Raw genomic sequence first — 18,114 nt, 5'->3', positions numbered from 1 at the left:
AGAAATATAAATGTAGAAAGAAAATGTTCTTATTTGGAATTGAAATGAAATATATTGAATTATACTTGTTTTTATAAATATTAGCTTGAATAGACTCTAATTAGTAAAAAAATCCATGAAAATACTTCCTGGGATGTTGTTTGAGTCAACGTTTACGTAATTTGGCAGTATTTTTGATTTTGAAGAAATTTTATATGCAATCAAAACTTGTTGAGCTGCATCTGAATATGGAAGAAAATGATATATGTGGCATTTAAACTTCTAGGGATATAGTCAAATAAAAAATTAGCAAAAAAGGTAAATAAATATATGGAATGTAAGTAAAATATGCTTTTTTATTTTACATTTTATTTGTGATTTGTAGATTTTTGTTTACAATGAATATTTTACTACTTTTAACATTTCCATTTTAACTACTGTAAATTCAGAAATTATTGCGCGCATTTATTATTGCGATTTTGTCATTTTAGACTAAAATGCAATTTTAATTTTTGCGATATTGAGAAAAATCCTGTTTAATTCATATAGAAAATTTCATACTGCGAGTTTAAATTATTGGGATTATAATTCTGTCGCATTTTTCGCAATATAAAAAACATCGCAATAATTTCTGAATTTACAGTATATGAAATATTAAGAGGTTCTGCTGTTCAAATTCTGTGAAAATGAGTGATGTATGAATAAATACAATTCTGCAGCATGACACCACCATGTTGTTACTTCTATTTTGTTGTTTTGAACTTTTTTTAAGCTATATATAGAAACTAATTGATTTCTCTTGAAAAAAACAAATTTAACACCCTAATATTCATGTCATCAAAAATGAAATGTTGATAGCAATAACATATCATTTTTAAAAGAAATGTTGTGGACAAGTTTATGAAAATCACTATTTAAAGTTAAAAAATGCATATGTTTATATTCTATAAATTTATAGAACTATTTCACTATGACTATTTCTGAAAGGATAAAATCTCTGTATCTATTTTTTTTCCAGTTAAGATGCAGTTCAACTAGTTCTATAATTTAAATAAATCATCTAAAAAAAATTTGGAGAATTAACTTCCTGGTTGTCTTTCCCATGTTTGTTATAAGTGAGAACAAATCAGATTTATTTCATTATAGTTGTTTAATTCTCAGGGTTTTTCTTGACTTTAAGTTTTGATCTGTCATGGTGCCAGGTTATATGAGAAATAATTTTAACCTTGATAAAGTTAGCTAGAAAACTTTCCTATAAAGGATTGGATTTGAATAGTATCATTTATAAGTCCACTGTATCTGTTAGATAACAGTACATAAATAGTCAATTCATTGAAATTTGAAATGAGTTAACATTTTATTTATATTCCAAGGTTTTATTGAGTTAATTGCATGTTATTATCTTGTTTGTATTATTTAGCATTTTATATCTGTATGGTATCATCACATAATGTGATTTATATATATTATATATTAAACACTGACACATTGATGACTAATAGTGACTGTACTGTTTAACTGACAGTATGTACAGGAATAGAGAGGTAACAAGTATGACAGGAATGGGACATACTTAAAGGGTTTATTTATACAGTGCATCCTGTATTGAACTTTTATTATTTTTGTACAAATTATCTCCCCTTCTTTTAATTTAATCTACACGAAAAATTAAACATTTTCTCATAGGAAGTATAGATTTAAGCACAAAAATCAAAACAATTTTCTCAAAGGAATTATAGATTTAAAGCACAAAAATCAAGCAATTTTCTCATAGAAGTTTTAGAAATTTAGAATTATTGGTAAACTGACCTCTCATGATTATTGTGAAATACCAGATGTAAAATATTAAAATGAGCACACAAGATCCACAAATAGTAAGAAAGGGTTTTATTTTGACCATAGATTTTTTGTTTTAAGATAACTTTTCACCATGGTATTTCAATAATATTTCACTGATACATTTGTTTTTGTTTAAATACATGATCGCTTACAACACATTTGACACTTGGCTTTTGCAAACAATTTGTAGCCTACAGCATTAATATCTTATTGAAATACATTTAATTTTTTAGTGCAAAGTTTGGAAGGAAGATTATGTATGTTGATTATTTACACAAGTTAAAAGAACATCTTCATTTTGATCAGCTAGTTGTTCCATCTTTAGTTTTAGAGTAAGTACTTTAACGTTAGACATGTTGTTATCAACTTCATTTTGATCAGCTTGTCGTTCCATCTTTAGTTTTAGAGTAAGTACTTTAACGTTAGACATGTTGTTATCAACTTCATTTTGATCAGCTAGTCGTTCCATCTTTAGTTTTAGAGTAAGTACTTTAAAGTTAGACATGTTGTTATCAACTTCATTTTGATCAGCTAGTTGTTCCATCTTTAGTTTTAGAGTAGTACTTTAACGTTAGACATGTTATTATCAACTTCATTTTGATCAGCTAGTCGTTCCATCTTTAGTTTTAGAGTAAGTACTTTAAAGTTAGACGTGTGCTTATCAAAGTATATTGTAATTGAAATAATGTATAAAGGCCAGTAAATAAGTACTTTAAAGTTAGACGTGTGCTTATCAAAATATATTGTAATTGAAATAATGTATAAAGGCCAGGTACAATAAGATAATTAATATCAATATGACATATTTATGAAATGAACATAGATGATAGTTTTCTCCACAAACAAAATTTTTTACCAGATTATTATGGTAAGGCAAGGTAAGTGTTATCCCGCAGTCTACAATCTCTCAATTGTAATGTACCATTCTGTATATCTTGTTCCATTATAATCGATTATATTTTCTTATCTGCTTAATAATTGACTCCTTTCAGACATGATGCTAAGATATTGTCAGCACAGAAACCATCATATCCTTATTCCTCAGATGAAAGTGAGGCTGCAGTTCATAATCCTAAACAACAGTTTGGTGTTAAACTACAACAGTAAGTTTGTACTATGGAAGATATACATGAGTAAGTGTAGGGTGGAATTGATATTGAAATCTGATGTTTTTTTCCTGATGAAAGTTCTGAATAAGAATAGTAATGTTTTATTACTGCGATGTGACATAGAAAAATTTATTGCAATTTAATACTATTATTCTGCGTTAAAAAACAGTAACAAAAAAACATTGGTACAAGTAGCACAATAATAATCAATACTACATCAAAGAATGCTCTTGGTTACTAAAAGGTCAAAGTTCTGAAACGGCTAATAAGAAACCCTGTGTATTTTATGTAGAAGAGTCTACTGTTAGTTGGTATATGGCATATTAACCATACATCATGTGTTTGGAGAAATACTTGTCCTCAATCAGTGTTTATCTGCAAACTCTTGATAAATAATATGGAATTGATAGTTTAATGATGACAGTGTTACATTTTTACATGTTTATGAATAAATTTATATATAAAGTAAATATCAATACGACAGTAATCCAATTACACAATGGAACCAACAAAATATCCTAAGTAAAAACATTAGGGTCTACCATCTTGAATCAGCATTCATGCTGTACATTTATGTCTGGGTATTAACAAATTTTATCCAATTATATACCCATATTGTATATATGTGTTATAACCAATCCAGGTCTATACATGTTGTGTATGAATTCAACAAAGACCTGATATCAGGCATCAACACTTTATTCCTATACCATGTATACTAAACAGAATCTGATGAGGTTCTTACATTTATCTTATCGCACCTCAGATAAATTGCTTATTTTTATACATAACTTAGCAGAAAAAGTCCCGTGTGCGATATATTCGTTATATGGTTCACTACTGACCCCCTACGGATCCATAGAGGGTTAGTAAAATCCATAGGAGATTCGGCCTTCAGCCTCACCCCCTATGGATTTTATTAACCCTCTATGGATCCGAAGCAAACCATATAACTTATAATATTGGACTTGATTATACTGGACTATTTTTTGTTTTTCAGAATATTACAGAATTATAAGTGTGTGATCCCTCCTGTTGTAGAAATTTGTGTGGAATTCCTCAGGAAAAATGGTAGGATGACATGAAAAAAATTATTTGTTTTGTTGAATATTTATTGAAAAATTCTGTGCACTGATATATAAAACTTATACTATTCTAAAAATGATTAAATATGATCTTACTAGAAGCATATTGGTGTAGGTGTACAAAGGATTGTTGATGTTCCAATTGTTAACAAAATAAAATTGCAATAGAGTTACTGTTTGAACATTTTAAAGAACAGCTTTAAAAATTAAGTTTGCTGGATAGAAATTAAAAACTAAAATTGAAATTAGATAAGAGCTATATGCTAAATCAAATAAGATCAAAGCTTTGTGTGAAAAGTCAAATTTGTTCACAGCTTTGTGGAAAGTCAAATGTTACCAGTTCATTGCTACCAAATTGTTATTTTGTTAATAAATTTCTGAATAGAATATGCTGTTAAATCTTCAGTAGCTATGATCATACTATATTTTCCTTAGATTGTTTATGTTACTGAAAAATATTTAACCTTTCTTCTCTTCTTGCTTGGATATCTCAAAATTTTCAATCAAATCAGATCAAGTTTTTGCTAAAAAGATAGTAAAAAAGAGTATATACATGTATGTATTGTAGTAAAAAAACTATACATTAATGTAAAAAAAAACACTAAATGTTGTAGTGAAAAAACTATACATTTTAGTAAAACACCTGCATGTTGTTGTTAAAAGACCTATTCATTGTAGTAAAAAGACCTATTCATTGTAGTAAAAAGACCTATTCACTGTAGTAAAAAGACTGCATTGTAGTAAAACACCTGTACATTGTAGTAAAAAAAAAACATATAATGTAGTAAGAAATGATACATTTAGTAAGTAATAACTTAATCTGTATTAAAAAAAACTATACATTGTAGTAAAACACCAGCACATTATCCAATTATGTTTCCCAAAATACTGATAACCTGCACAAAAATTCTGTACAAGTTATAAAGTATAGAAATTTACATCTGGAACACAACATGTATAAATTCTTTGATAAACTTGTGTTTTCTGTTTGTTTTTCAGCTTTAGATGTGGAAGGAATATTCAGTTTTTTCTGTTTGTATTTTAGCTATAGATGTGGAAGGAATATTCAGTATTTTCTCTTTGTATTTCAGCTTTAGATGTGGAAGGATTATTCAGTATTTTCTCTTTGTATTTCAGCTTTAGATGTGGAAGGAATATTCAGAAGATCGGCCAATGCATCAGTTTTAAAAGATGTACAAAAAAGATTTAATCAAGGTAAGAATGTTAAGTTCAAGGCTCATATTGTCCGTACTTGTCCGACAAGTTTCATTTTTGACCAACTGAGCTATGACTGAACAGGACACCAAATTTTGGTTTGCCAACTTTCATATAAAGAATTTTTTCATTGTAGCTGGAGTCGTTTGGAGTTTTCAAATTCAATTAGTTTATCTACAGCTGACATATAACATTTGAAAGGAAATGGTCCAATAATCTGTAGAAAGGACTTGGCAAAATATTTGTTAAAATAAATAAAACCAGAACCTAGAACATTATTACACTTCATGTTGACATTCAGATTGTCACAAAACTGAGCAACTTACCCCTGTACAGAAGAAAGATTTTAAATTGAAAGGGACACATGATTTAAATAAATGAAAGTCTTTTAAATTAACTATGTTTTACAGGTGAAACTGTTGACTTTGATGAAATAAATGATGTTCACATTCCTGCAGTAACAATGAAAACATTCCTCAGAGATTTACAAGAACCAATATTGACCTTTGACCTATACCAACCGGTTGTCAGGTTACACAGTAAGTATATACATAAACATTGTTGATCTTTGACCTTAACAACCAGTTGTAGGGTTACACAGTAAATATACATACACATTATTGACCTTTGACCTTAACAACCAGGTGCGAGGTTGTACAGAAAGTATACATACATATTGTTGATGTTTGACATTTAACAGCAAGTACATATCCATGACCTGTGGCCTTTACAAGTTGACAAGTAACACAGAAAGTATAAATAAATATCCTTGACCTGTGGCCCATACCAAGTTGTCTGGTGACACAATGAGAATAATCACATATCCTTGACCTGTGGCCTAAATCAAATGGCCTGGTTACTTAGTAAATATTTTAAAATATATCCTTGATCTGTGGCATATACCAAGTTGTCAGGTCACACAATAAATATAAATTCATGTTGTAAACAGTAAAAATGACCAGCAAGGCAAGATCTCTAAAGGTCAAACAAGAACAAAATCTATAAAGGAGTTATTACTCATATCTGCCTTTCTGGCACTTTTAACTGCACACAAGTAGATAAGTGAATAAATAAAATTTGGTCTTGATATTCCAAGAGTTAAAAGGTTAGGGGGAAAGGCTTGCAGAAATATTCCATGTTAACAATGCTGGCATAGGATATTTGAACTTATTTGATTTAATTTGTAGCATTAGAAGAAGACAGACAGCTGATTGAGGTACAGAGATTATTTAGAGAAGAACTACCAAAGGAAAACTACATTATACTGAAGTATATTATACACTTCCTGACACAGGTAATTATTTCTTTTATTGTAATGATTGCTCCAATGGCAGTCATATGACATTGAATTAATGTTAATCTTACTGAGGTAATTGTCTAGGGTTGATGTCATGAAAGAGATATTCTGATTGGTCCAATGGCAGTCATATAACATTGAACTAATGTTAATCTTACTGAGGTAATTGTCTAGGGTTGATGTCATGAAAGACATATTCTGATTGGTCCAATGACAGTCATATAACATTGAAATGATGCTTATCTTACTGAGGTAAATGTCTAGGGTTGATGTCATGAAAGACTTATTCTGATTGGTCCAATGACAGTCATATGAAATTGAACTAATGTTAATCTTACTGAGGTAATTGTCTAGGGTTGATGTCATGAAAGACTTATCCTGATTGGTCTAGTTGACAGTCTTATGACATTGAACTGATGTTTATCTTACTGAGGTAATTGCCTTGGGTTGCTATCATGAAGAACTTATACTGATTGGTCCAATTACAAGACATGAATTTGAACTGCAGTATATCTTTCACAGGTACCTTCAATCATTGTAAAGCAAATTTATTACCTAGACGCCAAAGGCAAGAATATTGTCTGGTTACCAGGGTTTAGAAGTTCAAAATGGAAGAAATATTCTTCAATATTATTTCCACAGGAAAAAAAGTATTACAGTATTGTTCCTAAGGGAACTACCATTTGATTTTTATGGGGGGCTAGGATGAAAAATTTTGTCCTGCATTTTTATTTTTCCCTCTATTCGGTCCTGCCTTTTTATTTTTCACTCTTTTCGGTCCTGCCTTTTTTTTTTAGTTTATCCTGACTTTTTTTTTTACATAAATTGCCATCCAGCCTTTTTTTTGCAAATAATCTCATCCTGCCTTTTTTTTTACTTAAAACTCCTGTCCTGCCTATTTTTTTCAAATTTCATCCTAGCCCCCCCATAAAAATCAAATGGTAGCTCCCTAAAGGAATAAAGGGTATAGACTATTTGTTACAGGAGCAGATATTGTTACAAAGTTACCACAGAAACTTCTGTTATGTGGAACAAATATACATTGACATAGTAACTTCTGGAGATACATAGAGGGAACTGTAACTTTTGGACTATAAGATGATTTGTTTCAGAAAGTTGGTAGCCTCATCTCTCACTCTGAATTGACTTATATAATATAAGACTTTTTTTTATGAAATCCCAGACTTTTGACAGTTTTATACATGATAAAAAAATGTTTATTAAGATGTCGTGAAATGGGTCACTTTATGGGGATATCGATTAAAATTATGCATTATGGTAGAAAAAATGAAAGCTTAATTTTGCAAACAGAATTTGGTCCTGAAAAATGTAAATTTGATAGCTTAATCATCATTCAAAGAATATTTAAGGCATATAGAAAGTTTAATACGCTTGGTCAAAACTCTGCAACAGTTTCATTGGGTTAGCAAACCTGTTGTGCTTATGATTGTGAACACACAGATATGTAAGTCATAGACCCCCAATCAGCTAAATTCCCCAAATCTGACAGCTTACTTTTACAGAGGTGAAGTTCTAAAGGGCCAGGTTTTTGCTTTTACATTTAAAGTAATTGATGACATATTGTGACGGACCACAATATGATTTAAGTAAATTCACTGGACAATTACACACATTCTTAGGAAAACAAACGTGTTCAGATTTCGTCAAAGTGAAAGATCAGAGGTGAAGTTCTAAGAGGCCAGGTTTTTGCTTTTAAATTTAAAGTAATTGATGACATATTGTGACGGACCACAATATGATTTAAGTAAAATCACTGGACAATTACACACATTCTTAGGAAAACAAACGTGTTCAGATTTCGTCAAAGTGAAAGATCAGAGGTGAAGTTCTAAAGGGCGAGGTTTTTGCTTTTAAATTTAAAGTAATTGATGACATATTGTGACGGACCACAATATGATTTAAGTAAAATCACTGGACAATTACACACATTCTTGAGGAAAACAAACGTGTTCAGATTTCGTCAAAGTGAAAGATCAGAGGTGAAGTTCTAAAGGGCCTGGTTTTTGCTTTTAAATTTAAAGTACCGGTAATTGATGACATATTGTGACGGACCACAATATGATTTAAGTAAAATCACTGGACAATTACACACATTCTTAGGAAAACAAACGTGTTCAGATTTCGTCAAAGTGAAAGATCAGAGGTGAAGTTCTAAAGGGCCAAGTTTTTGCTTTTGAATTTAAAGTAATTGATGACATATTGTGACGGACCACAATATGATTTAAGTAAAATCACTGGAAAATTACACACATTCTTAGGAAAACAAACATGTTCAGATTTTGTCGAAGTGAAAGATCGTCATTCCAGAAAAAGAACACGGCTACACATTACAAATACTATAAAATACTAACTTACATGTAACCTTTTCTTTTTATAATTATAGGTTTCCCAGTACTCTGACTCTAATAAGATGAACACTGTCAACCTAGCTATAGTATTTGGACCAAACCTTCTGTGGCCAAAAGGACAAGCTAACCTTAGTACTATAGGACACCTTAATAGCTTTGCAGCTTATCTTATTGACAATTACACACAGCTTTTTGTCAGATAACAGTTATGTCCCCTTTAATGTGATCTCCCCTTGTTAATGGTTTTTACACTGTATTTTGTTAGCTGCAATATTTTTATTTGTTACAAATGAGGTTTATGTTTTCAGAATGTTTGTTTATGTAGAACAGAAAGATATGAAGGGTCAGTCTATTGTTTGGTTATAGAATGACATGAAGGGTCAAGGGTCATACTATTGTTGAATTAGATTTTACTTGAATAAATGTGAGAATAAAGAACAGTAGTCTCAAGAGGAAACTTTAGGTTTATGTTTCAGTTTGAAGAGATAAGTGTAAACTGCAGCTTCGTTTTAATTAAAAGAGTCATTCATATTTCATTTGTAAAACTTGACGGATGTTCCAGTGGACATTAAAAAACAAACAAAAAATTAATATTTTTACAACCACATAACACATGAGGCCAAACATGTTCATTTCCTGTGTTTTCAGACTGTAAATGAAAGGTTAATGGGACTCCAGTTCTATAGAAATATTTTTCTTTTATACAAATACATCGATTGTGGGGTTCCCTAGATATCTGTATTACTTTTATTTCACATCTCCATTTAAGCATAAAAAAGAAAAAAAAAATTTTAAGTTGGTAGATATACAACATACAAAACTTTAGTCCTTCAAGGTGTTAACCAACATTTATTATCAACAGTGGTTGATTTCAACTTTAGCCATGTGTAAATCAGACATTTGTCAAACAAGATTAACTCCACAAAATAAAAAAAAAATGTTGGTACAAAATGTAGAGAGACACATATTTTGGGCATTGGTAGGAATTTAGTTCTCTGTTGTTTTGTAAAATTTCATGGTTATATTAAAAGTTAATCTTTTTTTAAATTATTTTGTTAAGTTTTATGTTGAAAATCTAAAGAACATGACCTACTAAATATAAGTCCAGCTGTTTTATTAGCAAATGTGAAAGTCTCACCTGAGACCCAAGAAATGAGATGCAATGAGTTTTACTTGTTTTGTAAAAATAGTCCCAGCTTTTTAATTCAAAAATAAATGTCCATCAGTGCATTTGTCAGTGAATTATTTTCATGCTGTTTGTAAGCTATCATTATTTTAAAATATTTTATTTATCATACCAATATGTAATGCCCATATATTTTGTCAAATATAAAATTTATTCCTGCTCGGCTTAGAAACAGGTAGAAATGCAAGGCTTAGATTAGTGCTGCAAGGTTTAAAAGAAAAAAAAAAATGGAAGAAAGTTGAAATTTGAATAAAAATTCTATGAATTGGAATTCTCTAAAAATACAATTGCAATGAAACATTTTCATGATGATGTCGGTGACATGATTTCACAATTGTTTATTGAGTTAACTCCATTAGACTACACAAACAGCAGTTTCATCATGAAAAATAGTCCACCTACAACCAAGATTATTTTGTCTATATTTTACATCTAAACATAAGGCAGATTTCTGTGTTCATGTGTTCTCTGTGATCTATTTATTCTGAGTTAATACTCTAATCATAACAATTAACTATTTACCTGTATAGATTAACTTTGTCAACATGACAATTACCTATTTACCTATATAGATTAACTTTGTCAACATAACAATTACCCATTTACCTATATATAGATTAACTTTGTCAACATGACAATTACCTATTTACCTATATTTAGATTAACTTTGTCAACATGACAATTACCTATTTACCTATATTTAGATTAACTTTGTCCAGAACAAGCTCCACAATTTCGATCTCTTTTCATTTATAATGGATCATCTTTTTAATTATAAATTGAACACAAGGAAGATCTCTTTTCATAATATTGTGAATAGGTCAGTATTCTTAAGAACTATCCTATTAGATACATTTATAACATCTATCCAAGAAAGGGAGGTAATTTCCCGGTGAACAAGCAAAAGGAATAGCAATTTCATCCAAGATTAAATTTCTGGTAGTAAATGCATGATTTTAATTGGCCTTCCATCAGATATGATGTATTTAAACAGAGCATTCATTTTGAAATAACTATTAACCATTGTTGATGGAGATCTACAATCTATTAGTCCAGATTACTGGGTGTAGAAGAGTTCAATGATGTGAAAAGAGAAAATAAAAGATGGAGCTGGTTCAGATAAAGACAAATTTATCTTTTCAGGATGTAGTTCTTCTTATAAAATATCCACATGTGTTAGGATAACTTATGTAAAATATCCACATGTGTTAGGATAACTTATGTAAAATATCCACATGTGTTAGGATAACTTATGTAAAATATCCACATGTGTTAGGATAACTTGTGTAAAATATCCACATGAGTTAGGATAACTTATGGAATCTTGTACTAAAAGGTTTATGGTAAATAGTTTTAGCTGCTAAATTTTTGTATGCGTTGAAAACTCCATTTATTTATGCCAACTGTGTGCAATATGTAGAAGTAGTTAGATAAATGAATATTCTTTTCAGATATTTCAAACGTATATTTCATATTTAGCCATAGCTGACGCTTGATATTTCAATGTTTTATGAACTCTGTTTGATTTGGTAAAATGGGCATTTTCAGTTGCTTTAACTTCAATTCCAGCTTACTGTTAGTCATATGTTGATAACAGAATACTCACATATCCTCGGGATTCAGCACTTGTACATTCCAACTGTTAACTTTAATTATAATCAGTTTTATACATTTATTGGAATTTTTTAATGATATAAAATGAATTTGTTGTTTGTAACCCACACAAAAATATATGCAACAGAAGGAGCAGAATGTCTTTTAAAAAAGTCAGGCACATTAACAAATCTTTGAGTTAAAACACAATCCTGAGTTAATTACAGCAACCTTAGGGTGTTATATTTGTTTGGATGAATGAGTCTTGTATATTCCACTCCAAGGTTTTATGTTGATTATTAAGTGTAATTTTGATTCCCAGGTTTTATGTTATTTTGTATATTGTATATTGTCACAAATATAATTTATATACTTTATAATTTATAGTTTTTTTTTTAATTCATCATCAATTTATGTAAATCTTTTCCCCAAGATTCATTCAGAATATGACCTATGTTTCAAAATTTAAAAAACTTTTCCCATCAGTACATAGAAATGTATGTTTGTAGAATGATTTTCCAAAGTGGAATGAATATGATGCTGTTAAAAAAAAATTTACGAGTTTTTTTGTCTTTTCTGTTTAAACCTTCATAGGAACACTCAGAGCCTACAAATTAAAGGCAACCAGAGAATACCTGACATAGCATATCCCTGGCATATCATATCCATGGCCAGTACTCTCTATTAGGCAGAAATTAATTGTTGTAAAAACAAAACATCCCTGCAAGAAGGGAAGTGTCAAATACATAGTATTTTATGTAACAAAAAAATTATAACATTAATGTTTTGAACATATTTAATCAGAAGACTTGCATGGCTCTTTGAAGTAAGATCACATAATATCATAACTATTGATAATAGCACCAACACTTCTCACATGAATGTATATGTATATCATTTGAAGAAAGTTTTCATTTGATAAGCAATCTGTTTATAATATATAATCTTAAACTTTATCTTTAGAATGTAAAATCATCTATTGGTTTTGCAGATACAAGACTTGAAGGATTACAAAAGTAAAAATAGTTCAATTTTGTTGGTTAAAAAGTTTCATGAACTTGTTGTAAAGGTTTCTCAATATAAACAATATTGTTAAAATCATTAAATTATACAGAAAAAATTCTTAGTTTTTGTAATTTCTTGTCACATTATTTCATATTGGGGACATAACTTGCTCAATGGAACCAAGATAGTTATATATAAATAGCTTCTTTGTGTCTCACAGTCTGCTACATTAGTTTGCTGCAGGAAAGACAACAAATCAAAAAAGACTAAAACAATTGTCTTAATAATAATTACTCAGATCACCAAGATGAAGCAACACTAACTCTACTGAAAACCATGGGTGAAAGCTACAGAAAGTTAAGCAGTCATTGCAGGATGTAAAATAATAAGAGGAGAATGTATCATTTCCAATGAGACAAATTTAAACCAGAAACAGAATGACATGAGAGTTAGCAACTATAGGATACTGTACACCCTTCAACAATGAGCAAAACTCGTACCATATAGAAAGCTATGAAAGGCCCAGACATAAAAAATGTAAAACAATTGAAATGAAAAAACTTACAGCCTGATTTATGTAAATAACAAATGTGATATACAGCAACAACAACAACTGAATTACAGGCTCCTGACTTGGGATGGGCACATACAGAATGGGTTGAACAGTGTTTGCCAACCCTTGCCCTTACCCAGGACAGTTATAACATAAGAACAAACTATTATAAACCTTTGACACAGAGATATGTCTTGCCTTTTAGTAGTTGCATTGAAATTAAAATTACAATATTTAAACATTCAAAGTCAGTGAACCATGATTAAAGCTGCAGACCCAAATAATATCCATGGAGATGAGAAATGCTAATGCTTATAAACCTGTATACCTAACATTAGTTGTTCCTTTTAAAATAACCTAAACACAAACTTTAACTTGTAAACTATGCAAAACATTCAAAGTCAATGGATCATGACCAAGGGGGCAGAGCCAAATAATCTCCATGGAAATGAGAGGTGCCAATGCTAATACATCTGCATACATTTTTGTCGAGCCTTCGACTTTTGTCGAAAAAGCGAGACATAGCGATCCTACATTCTGTCGGCGTCGACGGCGGCGTCCACAAATATTCACTCTGTGGTTAAAGTTTTTGAAATTTTAATAACTTTCTTAAACTATCCTGGATTTCTACCAAACTTGGACAAAAGCTTGTTTATGATCATAAGATTATATTCAAAAGTAAATTTTGTAAAAAAAAAAATCCATTTTTTCCGTATTTTACTTATAAATGGACTTAGTTTTTCTGCCAGTTAACATTACATTCACTCTGTGGTTAAAGTTTTTGAAATTTTAATAACTTTCTTAAACTATCCTGGATTTGTACCACACTTGGAAAGAAGCTTGTTTATGATCATAAGATAGTATCCAGAAGTAAATTTTGTAAAAAAAAAATCCATTTTTTCCGTATTTTACTTATAAATGGACTTAGTTTTTCTGCCAGTTAACATTACATTCACTCTGTGGTTAAAGTTTTTGAAATTTTAATAACTTTCTTAAACTATCCTGGATTTGTACCACACTTGGAAAGAAGCTTGTTTATGATCATAAGATAGTATCCAGAAGTAAATTTTGTAAAAAAAAATCCATTTTTTCTGGATTTTACTTATAAATGGACTTAGTTTTTCTGCCAGTTAACATTACATTCACTCTGTAGTTAAATTTTTTAAAATTTTAACAACTTTCTTAAACTATCCTGGATTTGTACCACACTTGGACAGAAGCTTGTTTATGATCAAAAGCTAGTATCTAGAAGGAAATTTTGATAAAATTTTGTTCCATTTTTTCCGTATTTTACTTATAAATGGACTTAGTTTTTCTTCCAGTCAACATTACATACAGTCTGCAGTTTAAGTTTTTAAAACATTTATTAGATTCATAAATTATCCTGGATTTTTACCAAACTTGGACAGAAGCTACTTACAATCAAAAGATAGTATAGAGAGGAATATTTTTATTAATTTTTTTCCTCATTTTTGTTGAGCCTGCGATTAACAGCAAAAGTAGGCGAGACACTGGGTTCCGCGGAACCCTTACGAATTTTATTATTGACCTGTCACTAGTGGTTCCCCTTAAACTGTAATTTATTGTAAAGACATCAGAGAAAAGCATGATCTTTGTTAACACATATATATTTGTCATAAATATGGGTCTTATCACAAAACCTTTATTTTCATCAATGAACCATGGAAATGAGGTCAAGGTCAGATGAAACTGGCCACATAGATATTAACACTTTAAAATCCTTCTATACTGTGACTATGGTTGACCTTTTACATATAGTATTTGAAAAACCGACCTAATTAAAAAAGCTTTATGTTGAATCTTTGAATCATGAAAATGAGGTCATGGGCAGATGAACCCAGCTTGACGGAAATGTTCAAATTACTATCATTCTTTATACCAAATGCGATTAAACTATTGCTTACAGTATATGTATATGAAAATCTGTCCAATCATGAAAATTCAACATAGATCACTGAACCATGCAATGAGTTCAAGGCCATATAACCATGCTTGATGTAAATGTATAACTTGCAATGACTTTATATACCAAATAAAGTGGTCCTATTACTCAATATATCAATGATTCTATACACAAAATAAAGTGGTCCTATTACTCAATATATATCAATGATTCTATACACCAAATAAAGTGGTCCTTTTACTCAAAATAACAATGATTCTATACACCAAATAAAGTGGTCCTATTACTCAATATAACAATGATTTTATACACCAAATAAAGTGGTCCTATTACTAATTATAACAATGCTTCTATACACCAAATGAAGTGGTCCTATTACTCAATATAACAATGATACTAAACACCAAATAAAGTGGTCCTATTACTCAATATATCAATGATTCTATACACCAAATAAAGTGGTCCTATTACTCAATATAGCAATGCTTCTATACACCAAATAAAGTGGTCCTATTACTCAATATAGCAATGCTTCTATACACCAAATAAAGTGGTCCTATTACTAATTATAACAATGATTCTATACACCAAATGAAGTGGTCCTATTACTCAATATAACAATGATACTATACACCAAATAAAGTGGTCCTATTACTCAATATAGCAATGCTTCTATACACCAAATAAAGTGGTCCTATTACTCAATATAGCAATGCTTCTATACACCAAATGAAGTGGTCCTATTACTCAATATAGCAATGCTTCTATACACCAAATGAAGTGGTCCTATTACTCAATATAACAATGAAACTATACACCAAATAAAGTGGTCCTTTTACTCAATATAGCAATGCTTCTATACACCAAATAAAGTGGTCCTATTACTCAATATAACAATGCTTCTATACACCAAATAAAGTGGTCCTATTACTCAATATAGCAATGCTTCTATACACCAAATAAAGTGGTCCTATTACTCAATATAACAATGCTTCTATACACCAAATAAAGTGGTCCTATTACTCAATATAGCAATGCTTCTATATACCAAATAAAGTGGTCCTATTACTCAATATAACAATGATTCTATACATCAAATAAAGTGGTCCTATTACTCAATATAACTGACTCTGTATACCAAATAAAGTGGTCCTATTACTCATTATAACAATGCTTCTATACACCAAATAAAGTGGTCCTATTACTAATTATAACAATGCTTCTCTATACCTAATGAAGTGGTCCTGTTACTCAATATAACAATGATTCTATACACCAAATAAAGTGGTCTTATTACTCATTATAACAATGCTTCTATACACCAAATAAAGTGGTCCTATTACTCATTATGACAATGCTTTTATACACCAAATAAAGTGGTCCTATTACTCAATATATCAATGATTCTATACACCAAATAAAGTGGTCCTATTACTCATTATATCTGACTCTATATACCAAATAAAGTGGTCCTATTACTCAATATATCAATGATTCTATACATCAAATAAAGTGGTCCTATTACTCAATATATCAATGATTCTATACACCAAATAAAGTGGTCCTATTACTCAATATATCAATGATTCTATACACCAAATAAAGTGGTCCTATTACTCAATATAACAATGCTTCTATACACCAAATAAAGTGGTCTTATTACTCATTATTACAATGCTTTTATACACCAAATAAAGTGGTCCTATTACTCATTATAACAATGCTTCTATACACCAAATAAAGTGGTCCTATTACTCAATATAACAATGATTCTATACACCAAATAAAGTGGTCCTATTACTCAATATAACAATGATTCTATACACCAAATAAAGTGGTCCTATTACTAATTATAACAATGCTGCTATACACCAAATGAAGTGGTCCTATTACTCAATATAACAATGATACTATACACCAAATAAAGTGGTCCTATTACTCAATATAGCAATGCTTCTATACACCAAATAAAGTGGTCCTATTACTCAATATAGCAATGCTTCTATACACCAAATGAAGTGGTCCTATTACTCAATATAGCAATGCTTCTATACACCAAATGAAGTGGTCCTATTACTCAATATAACAATGAAACTATACACCAAATAAAGTGGTCCTATTACTCAATATAGCAATGCTTCTATACACCAAATGAAGTGGTCCTATTACTCAATATAGCAATGCTTCTATACACCAAATGAAGTGGTCCTATTACTCAATATAACAATGAAACTATACACCAAATAAAGTGGTCCTATTACTCAATATAACAATGATTCTATACACCAAATAAAGTGGTCCTATTACTCATTATAACTATGCTTCTATACTCCAAATAAAGTGGTCCTATTACTCATTATAACAATGATTCTATACACCAAATAAAGTGGTCCTATTACTCAATATAACAATGCTTCTATACACCAAATAAAGTGGTCTTATTACTCATTATAACAATGCTTCTATACACCAAATAAAGTGGTCCTATTACTCATTATAACAATGCTTCTATACACCAAATAAAGTGGTCCTATTACTCGATATAACTGACTCTATATACCAAATAAAGTGGTCCTATTACTCAATATAACAATATTCTATACACCAAATAAAGTGGTCCTATTACTCAATATAACAATGCTTCTATACACCAAATAAAGTGGTCTTATTACTCATTATTACAATGCTTCTATACACCAAATAAAGTGGTCCTATTACTCATTATAACAATGATTCTATACAACAAATAAAGTGGTCCTTTTACTCAATATAGCAATGCTTCTATACACCAAATAAAGTGGTCCTATTACTCAATATAACAATGATTCTATACACCAAATAAAGTGGTCCTATTACTCAATATAACAATGATTCTATACACTAAATAAAGTGGTCCTATTACTCAATATAACAATGCTTCTATACACCAAATAAAGTGGTCCTATTACTCAATATAGCAA

General features: G+C 30.0%; 1 protein-coding gene across 4 annotated transcripts in view; it reads left to right on the top strand.

The window, feature by feature from the left end:
- LOC127725174 (rho GTPase-activating protein 8-like) overlaps positions 1–12,375 on the top strand; it is a 28,138-nt gene extending 15,763 nt beyond the window's left edge. For all 4 annotated transcript variants that reach the window (XM_052232021.1, XM_052232019.1, XM_052232020.1 and 1 more), the window contains 7 exons: positions 2,052–2,150; positions 2,811–2,921; positions 3,928–3,998; positions 5,150–5,227; positions 5,638–5,766; positions 6,415–6,521; positions 8,929–12,375. In XM_052232021.1, coding sequence (XP_052087981.1) covers positions 2,052–2,150; positions 2,811–2,921; positions 3,928–3,998; positions 5,150–5,227; positions 5,638–5,766; positions 6,415–6,521; positions 8,929–9,096 — 763 coding nt within the window. In that variant the 3' untranslated portion in view covers positions 9,097–12,375. The remainder of the gene's footprint in view (positions 1–2,051; positions 2,151–2,810; positions 2,922–3,927; positions 3,999–5,149; positions 5,228–5,637; positions 5,767–6,414; positions 6,522–8,928) is intronic.
- The last annotated feature ends 5,739 nt before the right edge of the window (positions 12,376–18,114 follow it).

The sequence above is a fragment of the Mytilus californianus genome, unplaced genomic scaffold, assembly GCF_021869535.1.
Source record: "Mytilus californianus isolate M0D057914Y unplaced genomic scaffold, xbMytCali1.0.p SCAF_15, whole genome shotgun sequence".
Lineage (NCBI taxonomy): Eukaryota > Metazoa > Mollusca > Bivalvia > Mytilida > Mytilidae > Mytilus > Mytilus californianus.
The sequence above is the reverse complement of the archived record's forward strand: the minus strand, read 5'-3'. Positions and strand labels throughout refer to the sequence as shown.